The 20,498-nt window shown below is 44.4% G+C and overlaps 1 protein-coding gene across 3 annotated transcripts in view; it reads left to right on the top strand.

Annotated features, from left to right (window-relative positions):
- Positions 1 to 20,498, top strand: part of FBXL17 (F-box and leucine rich repeat protein 17) — a 478,686-nt gene that overhangs the window by 406,625 nt on the left and 51,563 nt on the right. The window contains exon 8 of one of the 3 annotated variants that reach the window (XM_038401589.2): positions 18,070 to 18,469. The exons of 1 other annotated variant lie outside the window; for it this stretch is intronic. In XM_038401589.2, the coding sequence (XP_038257517.1) occupies positions 18,070 to 18,341 (272 nt within the window). In that variant the 3' untranslated portion in view covers positions 18,342 to 18,469. Of the gene's footprint in view, positions 1 to 1,557; positions 2,524 to 18,069; positions 18,470 to 20,498 lie in introns of those variants that run through there. One more of the 3 variants, XM_043515544.1, reaches the window with a different exon arrangement.

Raw genomic sequence — 20,498 nt, 5'->3', positions numbered from 1 at the left:
TTTTCACACCCGTGAGCAAACCATTATAATGATATAGGTGTGTAGTGTAGACCTGGTCTTAGCTGGAGTTAGTAAATTACTGAATAAAGCTAAACTAATTTAAGTGAGGGCTTAATTGGTCTAAGTAGATTTACGTTAAAAGTTTGCACTGGTTTAACTAGATTAAACCAGTGCAAATTTTCTCCCATAGGCACAACCTTAGTTAAATAATTTGGTTCATGTGTGAACCAGTAAAGAATCCAGCTTGGGTGCTGTTAGAAGTGAAAAGCAGTAAAACTTACTTTTGTCAATTGAATTAAGTGAAATATGTGTTTGAATACACACATGTGGACCCAGATTCTCCTGAGTTGCTGAACTGTGCTTAGCACAAGCTTGTTGGGGGGTGGGTTGGGGATAATAGGTGGTGGCATTAATCTACTTTTGGAGATCCATAACATTTTTTTAAAAAACAGTTACATTTTAGAAAAAAGAGAGGTTAACATGTTTTAAGATAATGTTAAACCTATATTGGAGACTGTTGGCCACTTCACTGTTGGTTTGACTCCACTGGAGTAGTTTGGCTCCACTGAACCTAAACTGCCAGGAGAAGAGCAAGCATCAGCTTAATGTCAGAAGTACTGCACAGCCCTGGGGCTTCCCCATGAATAGCCCTCCCTTCCCACAGATTCTCTGGGATTCTCATAGTTTCTGGATGTCCCATAAAGTTCACTTTTTGTTAGGGAAAACCGAACAGCCCCCCAAATGAATGATTCTGGGGACCCGTGCAAGGAGATTCTCACAGGGGTTTTCCTCCCTCAAGCTTCCTCCCATAAAAGGGGTAAATCAAGCAGTCTTTCCAATCTCATTTAATCACCACTGGCTCATGTCTCCCCTTTTGCATAGCTAGACTCCAATAAGAACATTCTTTGCTTTTGTTATCAAAATAGAGCAGCAATCTGTTACATCTGAAATCATAAGAATCATATTTCCCCCTAACCTTCTACCACCATTCCAAACTTCCATTACGATAGTTTTTCTCAATGTATATTGAATCCTCTACAGTACATTCTAATTCAGGAGTCCCATGAGATTTGGGATAGATTTGTTATCCAATTGTTTCTGTTTGTTCAGCCCAATGTAACTTTCAGATCATTGTCCATAATAATATTTTATAATAATTTTCCTTTATTTGGTCCTTGCTGATTTCTGTACTGTGTTCTGTTGAAACCACTGTGGTCATAGACTCGAATAGACCATCCAAGGAAGCCAGTGGGTCTTGCAACTTTACAATCTGCCTAGCATGATTGGAAATATTCCTCAGCTGATCCTGTTGATGCATGAGACATCAGAGTCTGTTTCTTAACTGTTATTCTGAGTCCAACAGTTTGTCCTGAAGGTATGGTCCACATTTTTTGCACTAGCCAGGATGTTTTTCCCAAATATCCAGCAGCTGCTTAAAGAAACCTGAATCAAGTGTCAGTCCAAAGCATGTTGCTCAACAAGTGCACTCTATATGCATCTGCCTGATTCATTTGCATTATAGTAAAAGACACTCTCAAAATTTGTGTTTCTTTCCAGGATGGACCTGCATAAAATTGGAAGGTAAACCTATCTGATTGAAACACTCGAACTAATTAATTCACTTGTGCTTTTAGAAAGAACTGTCCAGCACATAATTTATGTCAAATACACAAAGCTGTGGCTGATAGGAATGAGGGACTATAACATGATTTGATATACACTTTCTGAACTCCCATCATTCTCAGAAAAGAAATAGAAAGATAAGCCGTTTAGGAACAAAGTATCTAAAGGCCCTGGGTATTGTGTCTTTTTAGCCTTCACAGTGTTCAATACTGACGGTTGAGTTTCTTTTCACCACTGATATGGCAAGACTCTTTGAGGTACTGTATATTAGAAATTTCATCTTTCATTGCCTTGTATTATTTGCCTTCCATTGAACTGTGTGCAGAAAGGTAGACTGTAAAAGACAGTGCATAACAAAGGCAAGATTCAAATTATTCAGTCCAGAAAACTTAAGAGATTCTGTGGTTTCTGCACATAACTGAAGAATTTTGCCAGCGCAAGAAGCCCTCTGGAGTTGTTGGTAGGAAAAAAAATTAGAGGACTTTTTTTGAAATGCCACATTTGAAACCAGCACCTGCATGCAGTTATAATAATTAGTGTAATTGGAAGGAGGCATGCAACTTAATGAAGTATGAAATGCCATGGTCACTCTAAAATTAGGAGTACATTGAACTACAATGCTTTCTGCTCTTTTTGTAGAAATCAGATATTGAATAAACAGTAAGCCTGTTAGTGAGAAGAGATCCATTTTCTGAAAATAGGAACTTTCCATCCAACTGCTGTAGTCTTGTTATCAACAGAGCTGAAATTATTTTGTAAATATATTCCATCCTTTAGTCTCTGACTCTTAAATTCATGTGTAAATATTAATACTTTTTAAAGAAATAAAATTGTTGCAAGGTGAAAGTACACTATCTGAAGCCCAAAGATAAAATGCAATAGTAAGAATAAACCTTTTAAAAATCAGTTAAACTTGCTGCTTCCCAAACCAAATTATACAACATAATTGTCTTATGTGAATAAAGGTTTAAATGAATAAACGTTTTAGAACCAAGAGTGGAACGGATTGCTAATGTATACTTACTTTCCTGCAAAGCTAGTGAAAGGATTGCATTTCATTTCCCTTTTTAATCTTAATGAAAAGCTACTCCCTAGAGTTTGAACATGCTCCATAGGTGTCCTATTTTCCCATTATTTGCCTCTACATGCTTCTCCTCTTCACCAGACTTTATGATACATCCAGGTTTCCTACACCAGTGGTCAAAGAGAAACAATATTTTCTCACACTTATTATTATTTAGAATCTCTTTTGTTATGGATGAGAGAGAGTATGTCCAAGGGATGCTTTTCCCAGGACAGCACTAATGGTTTTTTAAATGGCCTCTGCAGGCAATCGGAACCTCACATCTCTGAGTGACACATGCAACTCTGAAATACTTTCTTTTCTACACTTAAATGCCAAAGAAGGTCAGTAAAAAAATAAGTAGGTGGAAAAAATAATGCATGCTGCTACATGGAAAGAGTGATAACACTTGCAAAACAGCAATGCTCAGCTTTGAAGAAAAAAGCAGTATTTTGTAATTCCTGCCATGCTTTTGGGGCTTGCTGTGGAAAAACTTGATATGGCAGCATGTTGAAATTAAACATGCAGAAGAAAATGATGTGATAGTAAATAAGGAATCATGAAGAGCTATGAACAATGTTTAGTAACTGGAGCACAATTCATGGAAATGAAATATGATATGAAGGTTTTAGCATATATAAGAGAGGTAGCTTGACTAGTGACTAGCTGAAATGATGGCAAGTTGGAACCTGCATTTTCTTTCTGACTCTGGCCAAACCACTTAACATCATCTGTTCTTCAGTTAAAAATGGAGATAAGTCACCTTTGTAAAGTGCTTTGAAATCCATGGATGAAAGACATTACATAAAAGACCAACCCTGCAAGCCCTTATTACTCAGTCAGTTATTATTCTAATTAAACATTTATATTAGAGTAGCATTCAAAGGACCCAATCAAGATTGTGGTCACATCATGCTGGGTGCTGTGCTAATACTGATAAAGAGACAGTCCCTGCTCCTGAGAGCTTACAATTTTAAAAGACACAAGAACAGATAAGGGGTGGTATATGGTGATGTAACATAGGCAAATGAACATGGTGAGGACTGACACAATATAATTAGTTTTATGTTTTATTGTTGGTCTTGTTTTGTGTGTCGAGGTAAAATGAGGGGGCATAGCAGAAGTAGGGAAATAAATAAGAAAAATGGGAACAAGAACAGAAGTAGTGTGCATTTTAGTGGAACTAATTGGATGAGTAAAAACTTTCAGGATCAGGCTCAAAGTACCAGATACTATTATTATGTATTATATTTACAAATTAAAAATGGTGAATAATTTTCCTGTATGAGAATGTGTTTTTGTAACTCCTAGACTATCTCTGTCATACAGTGTAAGTGTACGAGGATACTCAGTTATACACATCAGTGAACTTCAGAAGATGGTGCACTCAATGAAAACATGGCAAAACAATCATACTAGATAAACACTTCATTTCATGAGGAGTAGGGTACTCAGATATCATACACAACATCTGAAATAATCACATCAAAATATTATTGTAGCTTTTAATTTTGCTTTTATAATATTTAAGGGGAAACTGCATTTTGTAGTAAGTTGACATTTATCCCATGTTTTTGAAGGATCATTTTCTTTTAAAGAACTTTGTGGAATGCATCTTGTGGGTTTTGTCTGCGATATCATGTTATAAGAGGGAAAAGAACAGTGCTAAGGTTGGTAATACTATAGACCAACACCACAAATCTGTCATATCTTTCTTATTTTGTTGACAAAGAAGATGTAATTCATCCTTTTCTTCTCTCCCCCACTCCCAAAATAAGAACCTGATCCTGCTCTCATTAGAGAAAAATTGAATCTATGGAACTGGCTTTTGGAGCAGAATTGGGCCCCAACACAGCCGTATATTTTTAAAACAATTTTCAAAACTCCATGCCAGTAGTTCATCAATCCAGACCAACCCTGTAATAAAACAGTATGACCACAAAGCAGAAGGAAATCAACTTCATTTTTCAGTCTTTGACATTTTATTGCTATTGTATGAATGTAACTAAAAGGGCTTCTTGTAGCATAGCACTTCAATATAGTTACCCTGTGATCAGCTCTATGGCCAAAGGGGACATTTCAACAGTTATATTTTTCATTCATTTCATTGAAGCTGTCACACAGCTAATACAGGGGACACTGTAGACAGCTGCTATCCACAGGGCCCCAGGCTGGAACTGGTATAAAGGGTGGGTCCGGGTTCCCCTCTATTCGACACTGGTCTTCCCCTCTATTCGACACTGGTGAGGCCTCATCTGGAGTATTGTGTCCAGTTTTGGGCCCCACACTACAGGAAGGATGTGGATAAATTGGAAAGAGTACAACGAAGGGCAACAAAAATGATTAGGGGTCTAGAGCACATGACTTATGAGGAGAGGCTGAGGGAGCTGGGATTGTTTAGTCTGCAGAAGAGGGATATGAGGGGGGATTTGATAGCTGCTTTCAACTACCTGAAAGGGGGTTTCAAAGAGGATGGCTCTAGACTGTTCTCAATGGTAGCAGATGACAGAACGAGGAGTAATGGTCTCAAGTTGCAATGGGGGAGGTTTAGATTGGATATTAGGAAAAACTTTTTCACTAAGAGGGTGGTGAAACACTGGAATGCGTTACCTAGGGAGGTGGTAGAATCTCCTTCCTTAGAGGTTTTTAAGGTCAGGCTTGACAAAGCCCTGGCTGGGATGATTTAACTGGGACTTGGTCCTGCTTTGAGCAGGGGGTTGGACTAGATGACCTTCTGGGGTCCCTTCCAACCCTGATATTCTATGATTCTATGATTCTATGATTCCCCCCATTCCCCCAACACCTGATCGTCCACAGGAGGAGTTGACCTGGTTTGTGAGAAACACCAGAAGGGAAGGTCTAATTTGGAAAGGGATCTGGCCTGTCCCCAACCCACTAGGTGGGACACAAAGACTGTGGGGATTGTTCTCCGTTTCCCCCATGCTGGCCAGTGATGAAGTTAGCTGAGTGAATGGCAGGTTTGAGCCTCTAGCAGAAGGAGACAAACTGAGGGCTGCCGTGAACCTCTGAAGCAAGTAAATCCACCAAAAAGTGTAGGACTCACCAAGGCAGAGGAGGAACTCTGTCACAGCTGGTGTCAGGGGTGGGATCTAGGTGCACAGTGCAGCAGAAGAAGGGTGGGTTTTTTTAAAAAAAAAAGAGAGGGGGGGTTTTCTTCGCACCACCGCAATGGATGATGTAGTGCAGACACTAATACAAGCCACGGCTGCCCAGCAGGAGGCTACCCGTGTCCAGGCAGCCACCCAACAGGAGGCAGTGAGGCTGCAGCAGGAGACCAATCGCTTGTTAATGGACCAGGCCGCTCAAGACCATGCTATGTTGCGGGAACTTGTAAACCAGGTAAAGGCCCTTACAGAGCTGAACCATGGCCATGATGGGACGCAGATCATACGGGCCAGCAATTGGCTGCAGAAAATTATGCAGGAGGATGATGTAGAGGCATTTGAGAGGACAGCCCTGTGGGAGGCTTGGCCCCAAGAACAGTGGTCTGGGATCCTAACCCCATTCCTGTGTGGGGAGGTCCAGAAGGCCTACTATGATTTGCCTGAAGAGGCTGCGGCAGACTACCCCAGCTGAAAGCAGAGATCCTGGCCAGATCTGGGGTAACAACCATAGTGCAGGCCCAGCGATATCATGAGTGGAGGTACCAGAAAAACAAAACCCCGCAGTCTCGATTATATGAGCTCATCCATCTCGAATGAAAGTGGTTACGAACTGAGTCCCAGAGTCCGGAGGAGATACTAGAGGTTCTGATCATTGACTGGGACATGGGAGGACTGCCGCCAGACCTTCGCGTCTAGGTAAGCCAGAACGAACCCTCCATTTATAACGAGGTTGTCGCACTGGTAGAGAGGCGAAGGACGGCGAGGGAGCTGACCCAACCCAGTTAAGGAAGAAGCACCCCGCGTTAAACTAGCAACCCCAAGCCCCAGAGCTCAGGCAATGGGGCCGCCAGGAGGGCCCAGATGGAAAAAGAGAGGAGCTGAAGGCCCATCGGAGACCACAAAGAGTCGGAGCACTGAGGAGGAAGAGGATAGTGTCATTAAACTGCCCCAACCAAGAGACCGGGGAATGCCTAGGGCCCCATACAGATGTTACACCTGCAGGGAGAGGGGACACATAGCTGCACAGTGTCCCAATGCCGAGGAGCCTATGCAGTGTAACCTGGGGAACTGGGCAGACCCATGCTCCTTAATCCACTAACCCCGCATATATACACTAGACCAGTAAAACTAAATGGGTCAGAGACCATGGCACTGGCTGATTTGGGGAGTGCGATCATGCTTATGTCAGGGAAGCTTGTGAAGCGTAGTCAGCTGCTGCAGGCAAAACGCACAGGGGTGACGTGTCCATGGGACAGTTAGTTACCCCACCATTCCAGTAAAAATTGAAATCCAGGGGAATACCATTGAGGTAGCAGCAGGTGTAGTCCCTAAATCCCCATACCCGGTGCTCCAGGGTTTGGAGACTTACTCCTGGTAGGGGGATTGGAGAAAGGGGGAAACCCTGAAGTTAGTGAGACATCCACAGTAGATTGTCAACCCCCAATCTTCTCTGAAATATCTCCAGATTTGTTCTCTACTCCCAGGCAGGGTAGAAAGATGAAAAGGGAAAGAAAGGCAGCTAAGACCTTGGGGACCCGGATCCTGGCCCAGGGACAGAGGGTCACCCTTGTGGCTGGCGGACCAGGGAAGCTTGGAAAGGAGGCTGCCCTGGAGGAGGAGGCGCCCGAGCCTGACCCCGACCCTAACATCTCTGAACCAGGAGAGGCAACAGAGACTGGCCCCCTAGAGCTCGGGTGGATTAGCCCCGGGAGAGAAAATTTTGGACGGGACCAAACTGAAAACCCAAGGTACGATAACATTAGCAAGGAGGTGCCCAAAATCGATAGGGTCCCTGTGGAAGGGAAAACCCAGGGACCAGAACCCTACTTCATAATGGAAAAGAATCTCTTGTACCAGATTTCAGAGTAGCAGCCGTGTTAGTATGTATTCGCAAAAAGAAAAGGAGTACTTGTGGCACCTTAGAGACTAACAAATTTATTAGAGCATAAGCTTTCGTGAGCTACAGCTCACTTCATCGGATGCATTTGGTGGAAAAAACAGAGGGGAGATTTATATACACACACACAGAGAACATGAAACAATGGGTTTATCATACACACTGTAAGGAGAGTGATCACTTAAGATAAGCCATCACCAGCAGCAGGGGGGGGAAAGGAGGAAAACCTTTCATGGTGACAAGCAAGGTAGGCTAATTCCAGCAGTTAGTCCAACAGACTCCAAGGAGAGACTGCTGAATTGGAATTAATTTGCAAACTGGATACAATTAACTTAGGCTTGAATAGAGACTGGGAATGGATGAGTCATTACACAAAGTAAAACTATTTCCCCATGGTATTTCTCCCTCCCACCCCACCCCCCACTGTTCCTCTGATATTCTTGTTAACTGCTGGAATTAGCCTACCTTGCTTGTCACCATGAAAGGTTTTCCTCCTTTCCCCCCCCTGCTGCTGGTGATGGCTTATCTTAAGTGATCACTCTCCTTACAGTGTGTATGATAAACCCATTGTTTCATGTTCTCTGTGTGTGTGTATATAAATCTCTCCTCTGTTTTTTCCACCAAATGCATCCGATGAAGTGAGCTGTAGCTCACGAAAGCTTATGCTCTAATAAATTTGTTAGTCTCTAAAGTACTCCTTTTCTTTGTACCAGATTGCATCAGTACAGGGGAAGAAGGCACAGCAGCTTCTAATATCTCAAAAACACCAGGTCGCTGTATTAAGCCTTGCCCATAGTTATCTTTTGGGGGGGGGGGCATTTGAGGGTAGAAAAGACCCTGGCATGGTCCTAAAACGGTTCTTCTGGCCTGGGGTGCACGAAGAAGTGCGGAGATACTGCATCTCCTGCCCAGAGTGTCAGCTGCACAGTCCCCGTCCCCACTTGAGGGCACCTTTGGTACCCCTAACCATCATAGAGGTCCCATTTGAGTGACTAGCCATGGACTTAGTGGAACCCCTGAAGAAGACTACCCAGGGCCACCAATGTATACTTGTCGTTCTGGACTATGCTACACGGTATCCAGAAGACGACCCCTTGCGGAACACAGCCTCTAAAACAATAGCCAAAGAGCTAGTGGGGATCTTTGCCAAAGTGGGGCTACCAAAGGAGATACTGACGGACCAAGGAACCCCATTTATGTCAAAACTAAAGAGGGGCCTATGTGACCTACTCCACATACATACCCTGAGGACTTAGGTCTGTCATCCACAGGCCGATGGGCTGGTAGAAAGGTTCAACCAAACCCTGAAGGCTATGATAAGGAAGGTGGTAAGTCAAGATGAGAAGGATTGGGACACCCTACTATGACACCTTATGTTTGCCATCCAGGAGATACCTCAGGCCTCAACTGGGTTTTCTCCCTTTGAGCTATTATATGGGCGCCACCCCCACGGCATCTTGGACATAGCCAAGGAAATTTGGGAGGAGGAGCCCAATGAAGGGAAGAATGTAATTGAGCATGTGTTACAAATGAGGGGCCAGATAGCACGGGTCATTCCCATTGTGTGGGAACACCTAGAGAAGGTACAAGAGGCCCAAAGAGCTCAGTACAGTTGTCAAGCCAAAGTTTGGCAGTTCCAGCCCGGAGACCGAGTAATGGCATTGGTACCCACAACAGAGAGTAAACTTTTGGCCCAGTGGCAAGAACCCTACGAAATAGTTGAACCCATAGGGGAGGTAAATTACAAGGTGCGACAACCGGAACATCAGAAACAAGAGCAAATATATCATGGCAACCTTCTGAAACCCTGGCATGCACAAGAAGCATGTGCAGCTGTCCAGAAAGACCTACCCCAGGCAAACAAACCTTCCAAACAGGTGAGGGTGTCTCCCAATTTAATGCTAGACCAGAAGAATGAGGTGTCTGTGATGATCTTCCAGAATTAAGATGTGTTCTTGACAAAACTGAGTCGAATAACCGAGACACATCACCACCAGGGGCCAGAGTAACAATGAGGCCTTACTGGGTGCCAGCAGCCAAAAAGGAGGAAATAAAAGCAGAAGTAAAAAAAATCCTGGAGTTGGGGATCATTGAAGAATCTCACAGTCAGTAGTCCAGCCCAGTCGTGTTAGTGCCCAAACCTGATGACCACAAGGTTTTGCAATGACTTCCGGCGACTAAACGAGGTATCCCAGTTGGATGCATACCCCATACGTTGCATAGATGAACTAGTGGTCCATCTGGGCAATGCCCGGTACTTGACTACCCTAGACTTGACAAAGGGGTACTGGCAGATTCCCGTTGCCAAAGAGGCAAAGGAAAAGACTGTGTTCTCTACACGAGGGTCTTTTCCAATATACTGTCCTCCCTTTTGGACTACAGGGGCCCCAGCTACCTTCCAGTGCCTCATGGACAAGCTATTACGCCCTCATAATCATTATGCTGCTGCCTACCTGGACAATGTGGTCATTCATACCCCAGACTGAGAAACCCACCTAGAGAAGATGGAGGCAGTCCTCGATATCTTCAGGCAAGCTGGCCTTACAGCAAACCCTGACAAGTGCGCCAGAGGGTTTACAGAGGCCAAATATCTTGGCTACATTTTGGGAAAAGGTCTGGTAAAATCCCAACTGAATAAGTTAGAGGCCATCCAAAATTGGCCCCATCCAAGTTGCAAGAAACAAGTCTGGGCATTCCTAGGTGTGGTGGGGTACTACCGACGATTTATCCCCCACTCTGCCACAAGGGCAAGCCCTCTGACAGACCTAGTGAAGGCCCATGGATCTGATCTGGTGAGATGGTCTGACGCAGCAGAGAGAACATTCACAGACTTACCGACTGCCCTCTGAAGTAACCCCATACTAATAGCCCAGATTTCACCAGGGAATTTATCCTGCAGACAGATGCATCAGAAGTAGGGTTGGGGGCCATCCTATCACAGATGGTCAGGGAGGAGGAACACTCAATTCTCTACCTCCATAGGAAACTCCTTCCGAGGGAACAAAAATATTCAATGGTGGAGAGAGAGTGCCTCATCGTAAAATGGGCCATGGAAACATTATGCTACTACCTGCTTGGGCGCAGATTTGTCCTCGTGACCCACCATGCCCCTCTTCAATGGATGCAATGGAACAAGGAGAAGAACGCATGGGTGACCAGGTGGTTCTTATCCCTCCAAACTTTCCAGTTCTGTGTGAAACACAGATCAGGGAGCCATCACAGCAATGCCGATAGCTTGTCATGTGTGCACTGTCTGGTGTCCCAAGCTGCCCAGCCCCTTGGTGTTGAGCAGGCGGGAGGGATATGTGACAGACCCAGACCAGTGGGGTACAGGAGTCTGGTAGAAGGCAAATATACCGGCCACTGAATGAATAGTTTTCTGTTCCCTGAGTGACCAGAGCAGAGGCTGCCCTAGGGCAATCAGGAACCTGCTAAAACCAATTAAGACAGGCAAGCAAATTAAGACACCTGGAGCCAAGTAAGAACCTACTAGAATCAATTATGGCAGGCAGGCTAATCAGGACATCTGGTTTAAAAACGGGGGGAGGGCACAAGGAGCAGGGAGTGAGAAGGCGTGCTGCTGGAGGACTGAGGAGTACAAGCGTGATCAGCTTCAGGAGGAAGATCCTGCAGTGAGGATAAAGAAGGTGCTGGGGGAAGGCCATGGGGAGGTAGCCCAGGGAGTTGTAGCTGTCATGCAGCTGATACAGGGGACATTGTAAACAGCTGCTTTCCACAGGGCCCTGGGCTGGAACCCAGTGTAGAGGGCGGGCTCGGGTTCCCCCATACCCCAACTCCTGATTGGATACAGGAGGAGTTGACCTGGTCTGTGAGAAACACCAGAAGGGAAGGTCTAATTTGGAAAGGGCTTTGGCCTGTCCCTGACCCTCTAGGTAAGACACAAAGACTGCAAGGATTGTTCTCCGTTTCCCCCATGCTGGCCAGTGATGAGATTAGCTGAGTGAACGGCAGGTTCAAGCCTCTAGCAGAAGTAGACAAATTGAGGGCTGCCGTGAACCTCTGAGGCAAGTAAATCCGCCAAAAAGCGCAGGACCCACCAAGGCAGAGGAGTTATATATATTTGTCACAATATATATAACTTTGGAATTACAACAGGCAGCTCAAAGAAGGGATGAAGGAGAGGGATGACCATCGTAAAAGGAAGAAGAAGAGAGAGAATAAGGCAGTATAGAAGTCTGAGATCTTCACTTGTCTTTTGTACTTTCTTAATTTTTTCCTACATATGAATTGTTTTTATGTTCCAGGAAAATTTCCCAAATATTGTAAAACTTTCTCAATTGATCATTTATTCAATTTGTTGGTTCCTTTTAAAATCCTGCCTCTTTGGTACTGTATATAGGTCCTATTCTCCCATATGTTGGAGTAATCTAGGTAGAGGAGTTATATCAGTTTATTGAATTTTTATGCATTCTTCCATCATGGAGGCAGGTTTACTCCTTGTGGAAGTGGTAGGTGGTTCTAGTCCCCCAAAACTACTGGCTTCCCAAAATATACTTCAAGCTGTGGCTTCCATGTGAATGTCCCTTACCTTTGTACTGTAGCTTCCTTGATCCATGGTAGTTATAGGCATTTATGCGTACTGAGCTACCCTTAGGTTCCATTTAATTCTTCTCATGACTTTTTGTCTGTTTTATCTAATCAGACTTAGGCATTTACACTGCAGTCATCACCATGGTATATGAGTATCTGTGAAAGAGATGTAGTATATAAAAACAAACAAAAACAGGATTTTGTGAAAATTAAAAATAAAAGTTGCATTGGTGCTTTTCCACATATGAGCATAATAAATAATGGCTTTTTTATCTGTGAAAGTTGTTTCGCGCACAACAGATTTATTTCCCACTGTTGAAACGGCTTCCATTATTTACATTAAGGCAATTTAAACTTATTTTATATGTACTTTCTAATCCCCAGTCTGAGAAAATTACAGACCCTTTTAGTTTAATTTAATAGTGTTATACAGTCATGGCAGTAGAGAACCACAATTGAAGGAACTGAATCAAAAGGATAAGGCTGTAGAAAAATAAAATTAGGAACACCAGTACAGATATCCTTTGAAGGTGAGCAGTAAATATTTTTTTAGTGGGCTATCTTTTTTATTCTTTGATGTATAAAGAGTTATTAGTTAGTTTTACTTTTAAAATATCATACATGTCAAATCTAATCATCTGTTTTTGCTGTAGGATATCTGTGGGGGGTCTCCGAGCATCTGTACTTTTAACTGAAAGGTTAGGGGTTCTAAATCTTTAATAAAACGTCCTTTCTACAGAATGTTCATTAGTCACTGGCACTACATAGGTAATAAGAAAACATATTTGAAATAATCTCACTGAAAATCTGTTTCCCTCTCAGTTGCTCATCCTTCTGTTCTTGATTCTTGTGATTTCACAAGTTCTTTAGTGAATTTCTGATGGAGGAGAGGTGTACCATTTGTTCTTTTATGACAAGAATGTTCAGGCTGCCTTTATGCATCAGAAAGAAGCTAAAACACACACACACCATTTTTCCCCTTTGAAGATCACTTTTAAAGCCTTTAGCTATGAACTCTGATAAGACTGGCTGTAAGTGGTGCCCATACAGCTACTCTCCACACTTGGCTAAGGGGTCACATACTTTCTTAAATCTTTGATGTACCATTTTCTTCATTATTCCAGTAATAAAAGCCAAATCATCCTTTTTCGATAAAATTAAAAATGTATCTCTTGGAACTTATTTTCTGTTATTTTCTCGTTGTATTTCCATCCATTAAAAACTTGCTGTGCATCCCTATGCTGCTAGGCTCTGACTAAACAGGTGTGAAGAAGCCCGCAATGAAACAGCTACTCTGCTCAGCACCTGCACAGAGAGGCTTCTGGATATGTGCACAGTGGTCTTCAATGCAAATAATATTCTATGCCTACACTGGAGAGAGGGAAATGTGCAGGGGAGGAGGGGAGGTAGGGCAGAGGCAGAGGTAGAGGTAGAGATGGGTGTGATCAAGAAGTAATGGCTTCAGTATAATCCTATGCATGCAGAAGATTGGCCAGATCCTTGGCTATGTAAATGAAATCAGTGGATCTATGCCAAATTACTCCAGGTTAGAACCTGTCTCATGTTTGTTGCATATTTCAGTATGCTCCTGTTGCCACTCTGAAGTATTGCTTTTTGGGCAGAGTGGAAGAACTGATCTTAGGTGAGAGTGAGCACAGAGGATCTCATAAGGAACAGCTGCAGACATAGAATGCTTTTGATATTTTCTATCAACATTATGTCTTACATGACTTATTACATAGGCTAAACACAGTTTTCTCACTGAACTATAATGCTACAAATAACCAAGCACCATATTCAGCAGCCCTATAAGTGGCTCAAGGGATACTCTCTCTCATATCTCATCCATACTCTTGTGGGATCAGGCCTTGTTACTCAGGCAAAATTCTCACTGAAATCAGTGGAAATGTTAGTATGAATATAAAGTGCTGCATGGGGCTCTTAGATTTACACTTTTCAAAATTTTCACATGGAATAGACAATTTTTTTAACATTTCCTGAGATGTGTGTGACATAAAACATCAATACAAAGAAAAGGAGTGTCAACTTATTGAGATAACGTGTAGACAGAACTGTTTTACATAATATTCGGCCACTGGGTATTATTTCATTTTTAGCCTGTGCATCATTGGGGAACATTAGTACCAAAGTTGTATGTTGAATTCTCAAGGTCTATTCAGATCACCTGGGCATTCTTTGACGTGATTATCTTTTCTGAGACCTTTGCAGCCTCTTAACGAAGATGAAAACAGACACCTGTCTCTCTGTGAAGTTGTTTGAAGTGAGCAATAGTCTAAGAAAGTATTCTAATTGAAAGGTTTCTTATACCTATTGAGTGCTGGAGGACATTCGTTTCTTGATGATGTATTATATCGAGGATGGTTGCGTGGATATAAACTGACAGTTGCTGCTGTGGGAATTGTATACCTGCCATCGCCACCCTGGTGACCAGCATATTAATTCTGCAGCGTAACTGATCTATAATTATTCAGAGAAAATGCACCCTTAATTTCCTTCAGAATTAACATATTTTCCACATGCCAGGATGTGCTAGGTATTTTTTTCAACAGTTTTGTATTTTACCTTTATTAAAAACTAATTAAAAAGAGAGAGAGAGAAGCAAAAACATAATGTCTCAGCTATTAAAGAATATTGCATCACTGAGATTTCTATAGCACTATATTAAAAATGGATTTTCCAGTTTTAGCAAAATTGCAGTACTCTACTACTAGATAAATACATATAGAAAACAATTAAATACTCTATGCAAATATGGTTTCCTAACATCCCTACACACTTATTTTTTTTTACTAAAACTGCTAAATATAGTAGACCTAGTTAGGCTGTGCAAGATTTATCTGAATTTAGTCTTGACATCTAAAAGATTGCAGTTGTTGTTAACCTTATAGCATGTTAAATGGAGTTATTAATGTGATGGTTTGTAACCCCAATGGAAACAGAGTTTGCAAACTAGAACAGAATAGATAAAGCTGGCAGTACATCTGAACTTCCGATCTTAATTTATTGCGAGTGTAAATATATGGTGGGGAGATAAGATGTAGCTAAATACCCAATATAAAATTCAGAAAATCTGTGAAATCTGTGTTTAGGTCCTATGAAAATGGCAAAGCACTCTGGTAATAGTTTTGATACAAGGAACTCATACAGCTCCTAGTGGAGCTATGCAGTAATTTTCATGGCTTTATAGTCACAGCAAAATCATAGTATAATCTGTCAGTGCTGGAAGGAGACCTGTTAAACACTTAGCCTTGGTGAACACTAAATATATCCCTATATAAATAAATACATTTATAGCCAGATTAGGTACTTATTTCAGAGGACTTCATTGTATATATGTATTGATGTAAATAGGTGCACAGCTGATTTATTATAGGTTTCTTTATGTTATGGATGTGATTTTTGAAAAATGTTGAAATGTTGCAATGTGGAATATTTATTAATTTAACAAAGAGGATCTTTTAAAAGTATTAACTGAAAACTTTACAGCAATGATATGGCATTTACTAAAACTGGACACCAAATTTGTTACTGTTATTTTGCTTATATACCCGTTTTATTTTTATTACTCCACCTGTAATTTGTGGCATTTGGGGTAAGTTTGTTGTCTGTAGCGTGTATCTGTGTTTGGTATGCTTGCTGCTTGACTGAAATATTTTGTTTATTTTGTTTGCTTACCTGGGGCAGCTCCCAGGAAGCATCCAGCAGGTCCCTCTGGCTCCTAGGGGTAGGGGAGTGTAGCTGGGGGGGAGCAGGGGGAGTGGCCACTCCCCCACTGATCACATCAAAAGTGGCGCCTTAGGCGCCGACTCTGTGGGTGCTCTGGGGCTGGAGCACTCACGGGGAAAATTGGTGGGTGCAGAGCACCCACCGGCAGCTCCCCGTCCCGCAGCTGGCCCCAGCTCACTTCCCCTCTGCCTCCTCCCCTGAACGTGCCGCCCCGCTCTGCTTCTCCGCGCCCCCCTCCATCCGCTGACTTCCCGCAAATCAACTGTTCGGCGGGAAGCCGGGGAGGGCTGAGAAGCAAGCTGCAGCTTCCTGCTCAGGCCGAGGGTGGCAGAGGTGAGCTGGGGCAGGGAGAGGTTCCCCTGTGGCCCCCCCGGGTTATCTGCTGCTGCGCGGGTAGCCCTCCTCGCCCCCCCCCCCCCAGCTCACCTCTGCCTCCCTGGGCCTGAGCGGGAAGCTGCCGATTGCTTCTCAGCCTGCCCTGGCTTCCCGTGCGAACAGCTGATTCGCGGGAAGCCTGGGGGGGCGGAGAAGCAGAGCAGGGCAGCGCGTTCAGAGGAGGAGGCAGAGGCGAAGCAGAGGTGAGCCGGGGCCGGGGCCCAGTCAGGGGTTCTAAAAGGGCTTCTATATTTAACAACTGGTTTAACGAACTGGTGCGAACTGGCTCCAGCTCACCACTGCCATCAACCCTTAGGGGGTTGGGGCTACTCAGGGAGACAATGGCTTTAAAAAGCCCTTCCCTGAGGCCTGGTCTACAGTACACGGTTATTTCGGAATTAGCCGAGTTACCTGGAAATAAAACTGATTCCATCCACACAACCAAACCAGTTTTTTCGATTTAAAGGGCTCTTTACTTCAATTTCTGTACTACACCTCGGTAAGTGGAGTAGCACTAAAATCAAGATCACAGTTCCAGGTTACAGGTACTGTGGATGCAATTCAGCGATATTGGCCTCTGGGAGCTATTTCAGAATGCCCCCTTGTGACCGCTCTGGACAACACTATGAACTCCGATGCACTAGCCAGGTAGGCAGTAAAAACCCTGGGGGAACTTTTGAATTTCCTGTTTGGTCACCATCAGCACAGGTGACCATCAGCACAGTCCACCATCAGAAGTGACCATGCAGAGTCCACCATCTCAAGAGACCATCAGTCCCGGATTCACAGATGAGATCCAGCATGATCCAAATGGGAGGTACTGGATCTCATAGCATGTTGGGGTGACTAATCTGTTTTGGCAGAACTACATTCCAAAAAAAGAAACGCAAGTACGTACGCTAAAGTCTCCAGGGTCATGAAGGAAAGAGACTACTCCAGGGACACAGAACAGTGTCGTACAAAAATCAAGGAGCTCAGGCAAGCATACCAAAAAGCCAGGGAGGCGAACGGGTGCTCTGGGTCACAGCCTCAGACATGCCGCTTCTATCGTGAGCTGCATGCAATTATGGGGGGTGACGACACCACTACCCCACCACTGTATGTGGACACCTGCAAGGGGGGAGTAGCATGGAGTCAGGAGGATGAGTTTTTGGAGGACAAAGAGGAGGAGGAGGACAGTGCACAGATGGCAAGTGGGGAATCTGTTTCCCTCCCTAGCCAGGAACTATTCTTAATGCTGGAGTCAATAGCCTCCTCCCCCCGGCATGCTCCCAAACCATGACCCTGGAGAAGGCACTTTTGGTGAGTGAGAGCTTGATCGGAGTCACGCAATGGGGGTGGGGGGCAACCCAGCCACACTGGGCTGTTCACGTTTAGTTTAAAGGGCTCATCCCTGCTCAGAGCCTCATCAGAACCCCGCGGTGGGTGGTTGTGTGTGGGGGGGAGGGTGTTGTGTGAAGCGATCATCACAGAGAGCCTGCAAGCTGAATTCTGTTGCCTGGCCGCATGTGATGGCTTACTCACACCAAAGTGGCTGGCACTTCAGTATAAGAGGCAAAATGAGACCTTGTACAGAAAGAACATGTGCTGTGTACTATGAATTGCCTGTTTAACTGAGAAACAATGTCCCCTTTGTTCTCTAAAATGTATCTTTTAAAATACTACCCTCCGTTTTTCTCCTCCTGCAGCAGGTGCAAATATTTCAATGCAGCCCCTATCTACTCCGTCCCAGAGGCTGGTCCAGATTAGGAGGTGGAAAAAACGAACTCAGGACGACATGTTTGCCAAGCTCATGCAGTCCTCCCGCACTGATAGGGCCCAGTTGAATGCATGGAGGCAAACAGCTGTGGAGTCACATAAAGCGTTACATGAATATGAAGAGAGGAGGGACGTGGGTGATGAGAGCAGGCAAAATGCTATGGTCAAGCTCCTGGGGGAGCAAACTGACATGCTCTGCTGAATGGTGGATCAAATGCGGAAAAGGCAGCAAGATCACAGGCTGCCGCTGCAGCCCCTGAATAACCGCCCTCCCTCCTCCCCAAGTTCCATAGCCTCCTCACCCAGACGCCCAAGAACACTGGGGGATGGGGAGGCTACGGAGACCCACACAGTCAACCCCAGAGGATTGCACAAGCAGCAGAAAGCTGGCATATCCTAAATTTTCATTTGGTTTCTAGACTTGTCCTTGTCCTTCCCTCCTCCTCCACCCCCCTAACCCAATACCCCCCATCCCCTGTCTAGCTTCTGATTTCTGTCAATGTTTTGTGCAACAAATAATAAAGAATGTTTTTTAAAAATTGTGTGTTTATTTCCTTTCATATATATGGGGGGGGCAGGTAACTTAAAGAGAAACAAACACAACTCTCACACCATACCCTGGCCAGTCATGAAACTGGCTTTCAAAGCTTCTTTTATGTGCAGCACACCCTGTTGCACTCTTCTAATCACTCTGTTGTTTGGCTGTGTGAAACTGGCCACCAGGTGAGTTGCCTCAACCTCCCACCATAAATGTCTCCCCCTTACTCTGTGTGTGTGAAGCACACAACAAGCAGCAATTGGAATATTGGTTGTACTGAGATCTAACCGAGTCAGTAAACTGCGCCAGCGAGCTTTTAAACATCCAAACGCACATTCTACCACCATTCTGCACTTGCTCAGCCTATAGTTGAACTGCTCCTTACTACTGTCCAGGGTGCCTGTGTACAGCTTCGTGAGCCATGGCATTAAGGGGTAGGCTGGGTTCCCAAGGATAACTATAGGCATTTCAACATCCCCAACAGTAATTTTCTGGTCTGGGAAGTAAGTTCCTTCCTGCAGCTGTTCAAACAGACCAGCGTTCCTGAAGATGTGAGTGTCATGCATTTTTCCCGGCCATCCCACGTTGTTGGTGAAACGTCCCTTGTGATCCACCAGTGCTTGCAGCACCATGGAAAAATACCCCTTGCGGTTTATGTACTGGCTGCCCCGGTGTTCTGGGGCCAAGATAGGGATATGCGTTCCGTCTATTGCCCCGCCACAGATAGGGAACCCCAGCACATTAAAACCATCCACAATGGTCTGCACATTTCCCAAAGTCACTACCCTTGATAGCAGCTGGTCAATGATTGTATTGGTTACTTGCAGCACAGCAGCCCCCACAGTTGATTTCTCCACTGCAAACTGATTCCCAACTGACTGGTAGCTGTCGGGCATTGCAAGTTTCCACAGGGCTATGGCCACTTGCTTCTCAACTGTGAGGGCTCTTCTCATTTTGGTGCCTTTGCGCTTAAGAGCAGGGGACAGCAAGTCACAATGTTCCATGAAAGTGGCCCTACGCATACGAAAGTTTCTCAGCCACTGGGAATCATCCCATACCTGCAACACTTTGCGGTCCCACCAGTCTGTGCTTGTTTCCCGGGCCTAGAATCAGTGTTCCACGGCATGAATCTGGACCAACAGCACCATAATCTCCCAATCTCCACATGCTGTGCCGTCTGTGTCCATGTCTCCATCAGTATAGTAATTGCACTGTCGTCACTTCCTCGCCAGGTTTTGCAGGTACTGCACATACCGCTGGATAATGCGTGAGGTATTTACAATGGTCAAAACTGCAGCAGAGATCTGATCGGGCTCCATGGCGCCTGCACAGGTAATCCTGGAAAAAGGGCGCGAAACGTAGCAGAGCAGAGTGGCATCAGAAGCTGTGCTGTTTGGTTCACGGTAGCCAAACGACCACGGAAAATGGTTGTCTTCTATGGCTTTCATGGAGATGGAAGACCAGGACAGACAACTTGGAGAAGCTCGGAAGTGTGGCAATAGCAGGAGAGCAGAGTTGGCGGCGGAAGCTGTGCTGCTCGGTTCACAATGATGGAGCAGAGTTGGCAGCGGAAGCGTTTGATGAGGAAGAGAAAGAGTAGATAGTAGAGATTACATAGGAAGATGAGAGGAAATGAGAGGTGGATTTATAGTAGCAGGAGAGCAGCAGTGCACCGTCTGCTGAAAGCAGTATGGAATCTGCACTCCAAAAAGGCGTGAAACGATTGTCTGCCGTAGCTTTCTGATGACACACACTCAGAAACACCCGCAAGAATATTTTTGCCCCATCATGCACTTAACCCAGAATTTGAATGGGCGGCGG

Source organism: Dermochelys coriacea, chromosome 5, assembly GCF_009764565.3.
Source record: "Dermochelys coriacea isolate rDerCor1 chromosome 5, rDerCor1.pri.v4, whole genome shotgun sequence".
Taxonomy (NCBI): Eukaryota; Metazoa; Chordata; order Testudines; family Dermochelyidae; genus Dermochelys; species Dermochelys coriacea.
The sequence above is the reverse complement of the archived record's forward strand: the minus strand, read 5'-3'. Positions and strand labels throughout refer to the sequence as shown.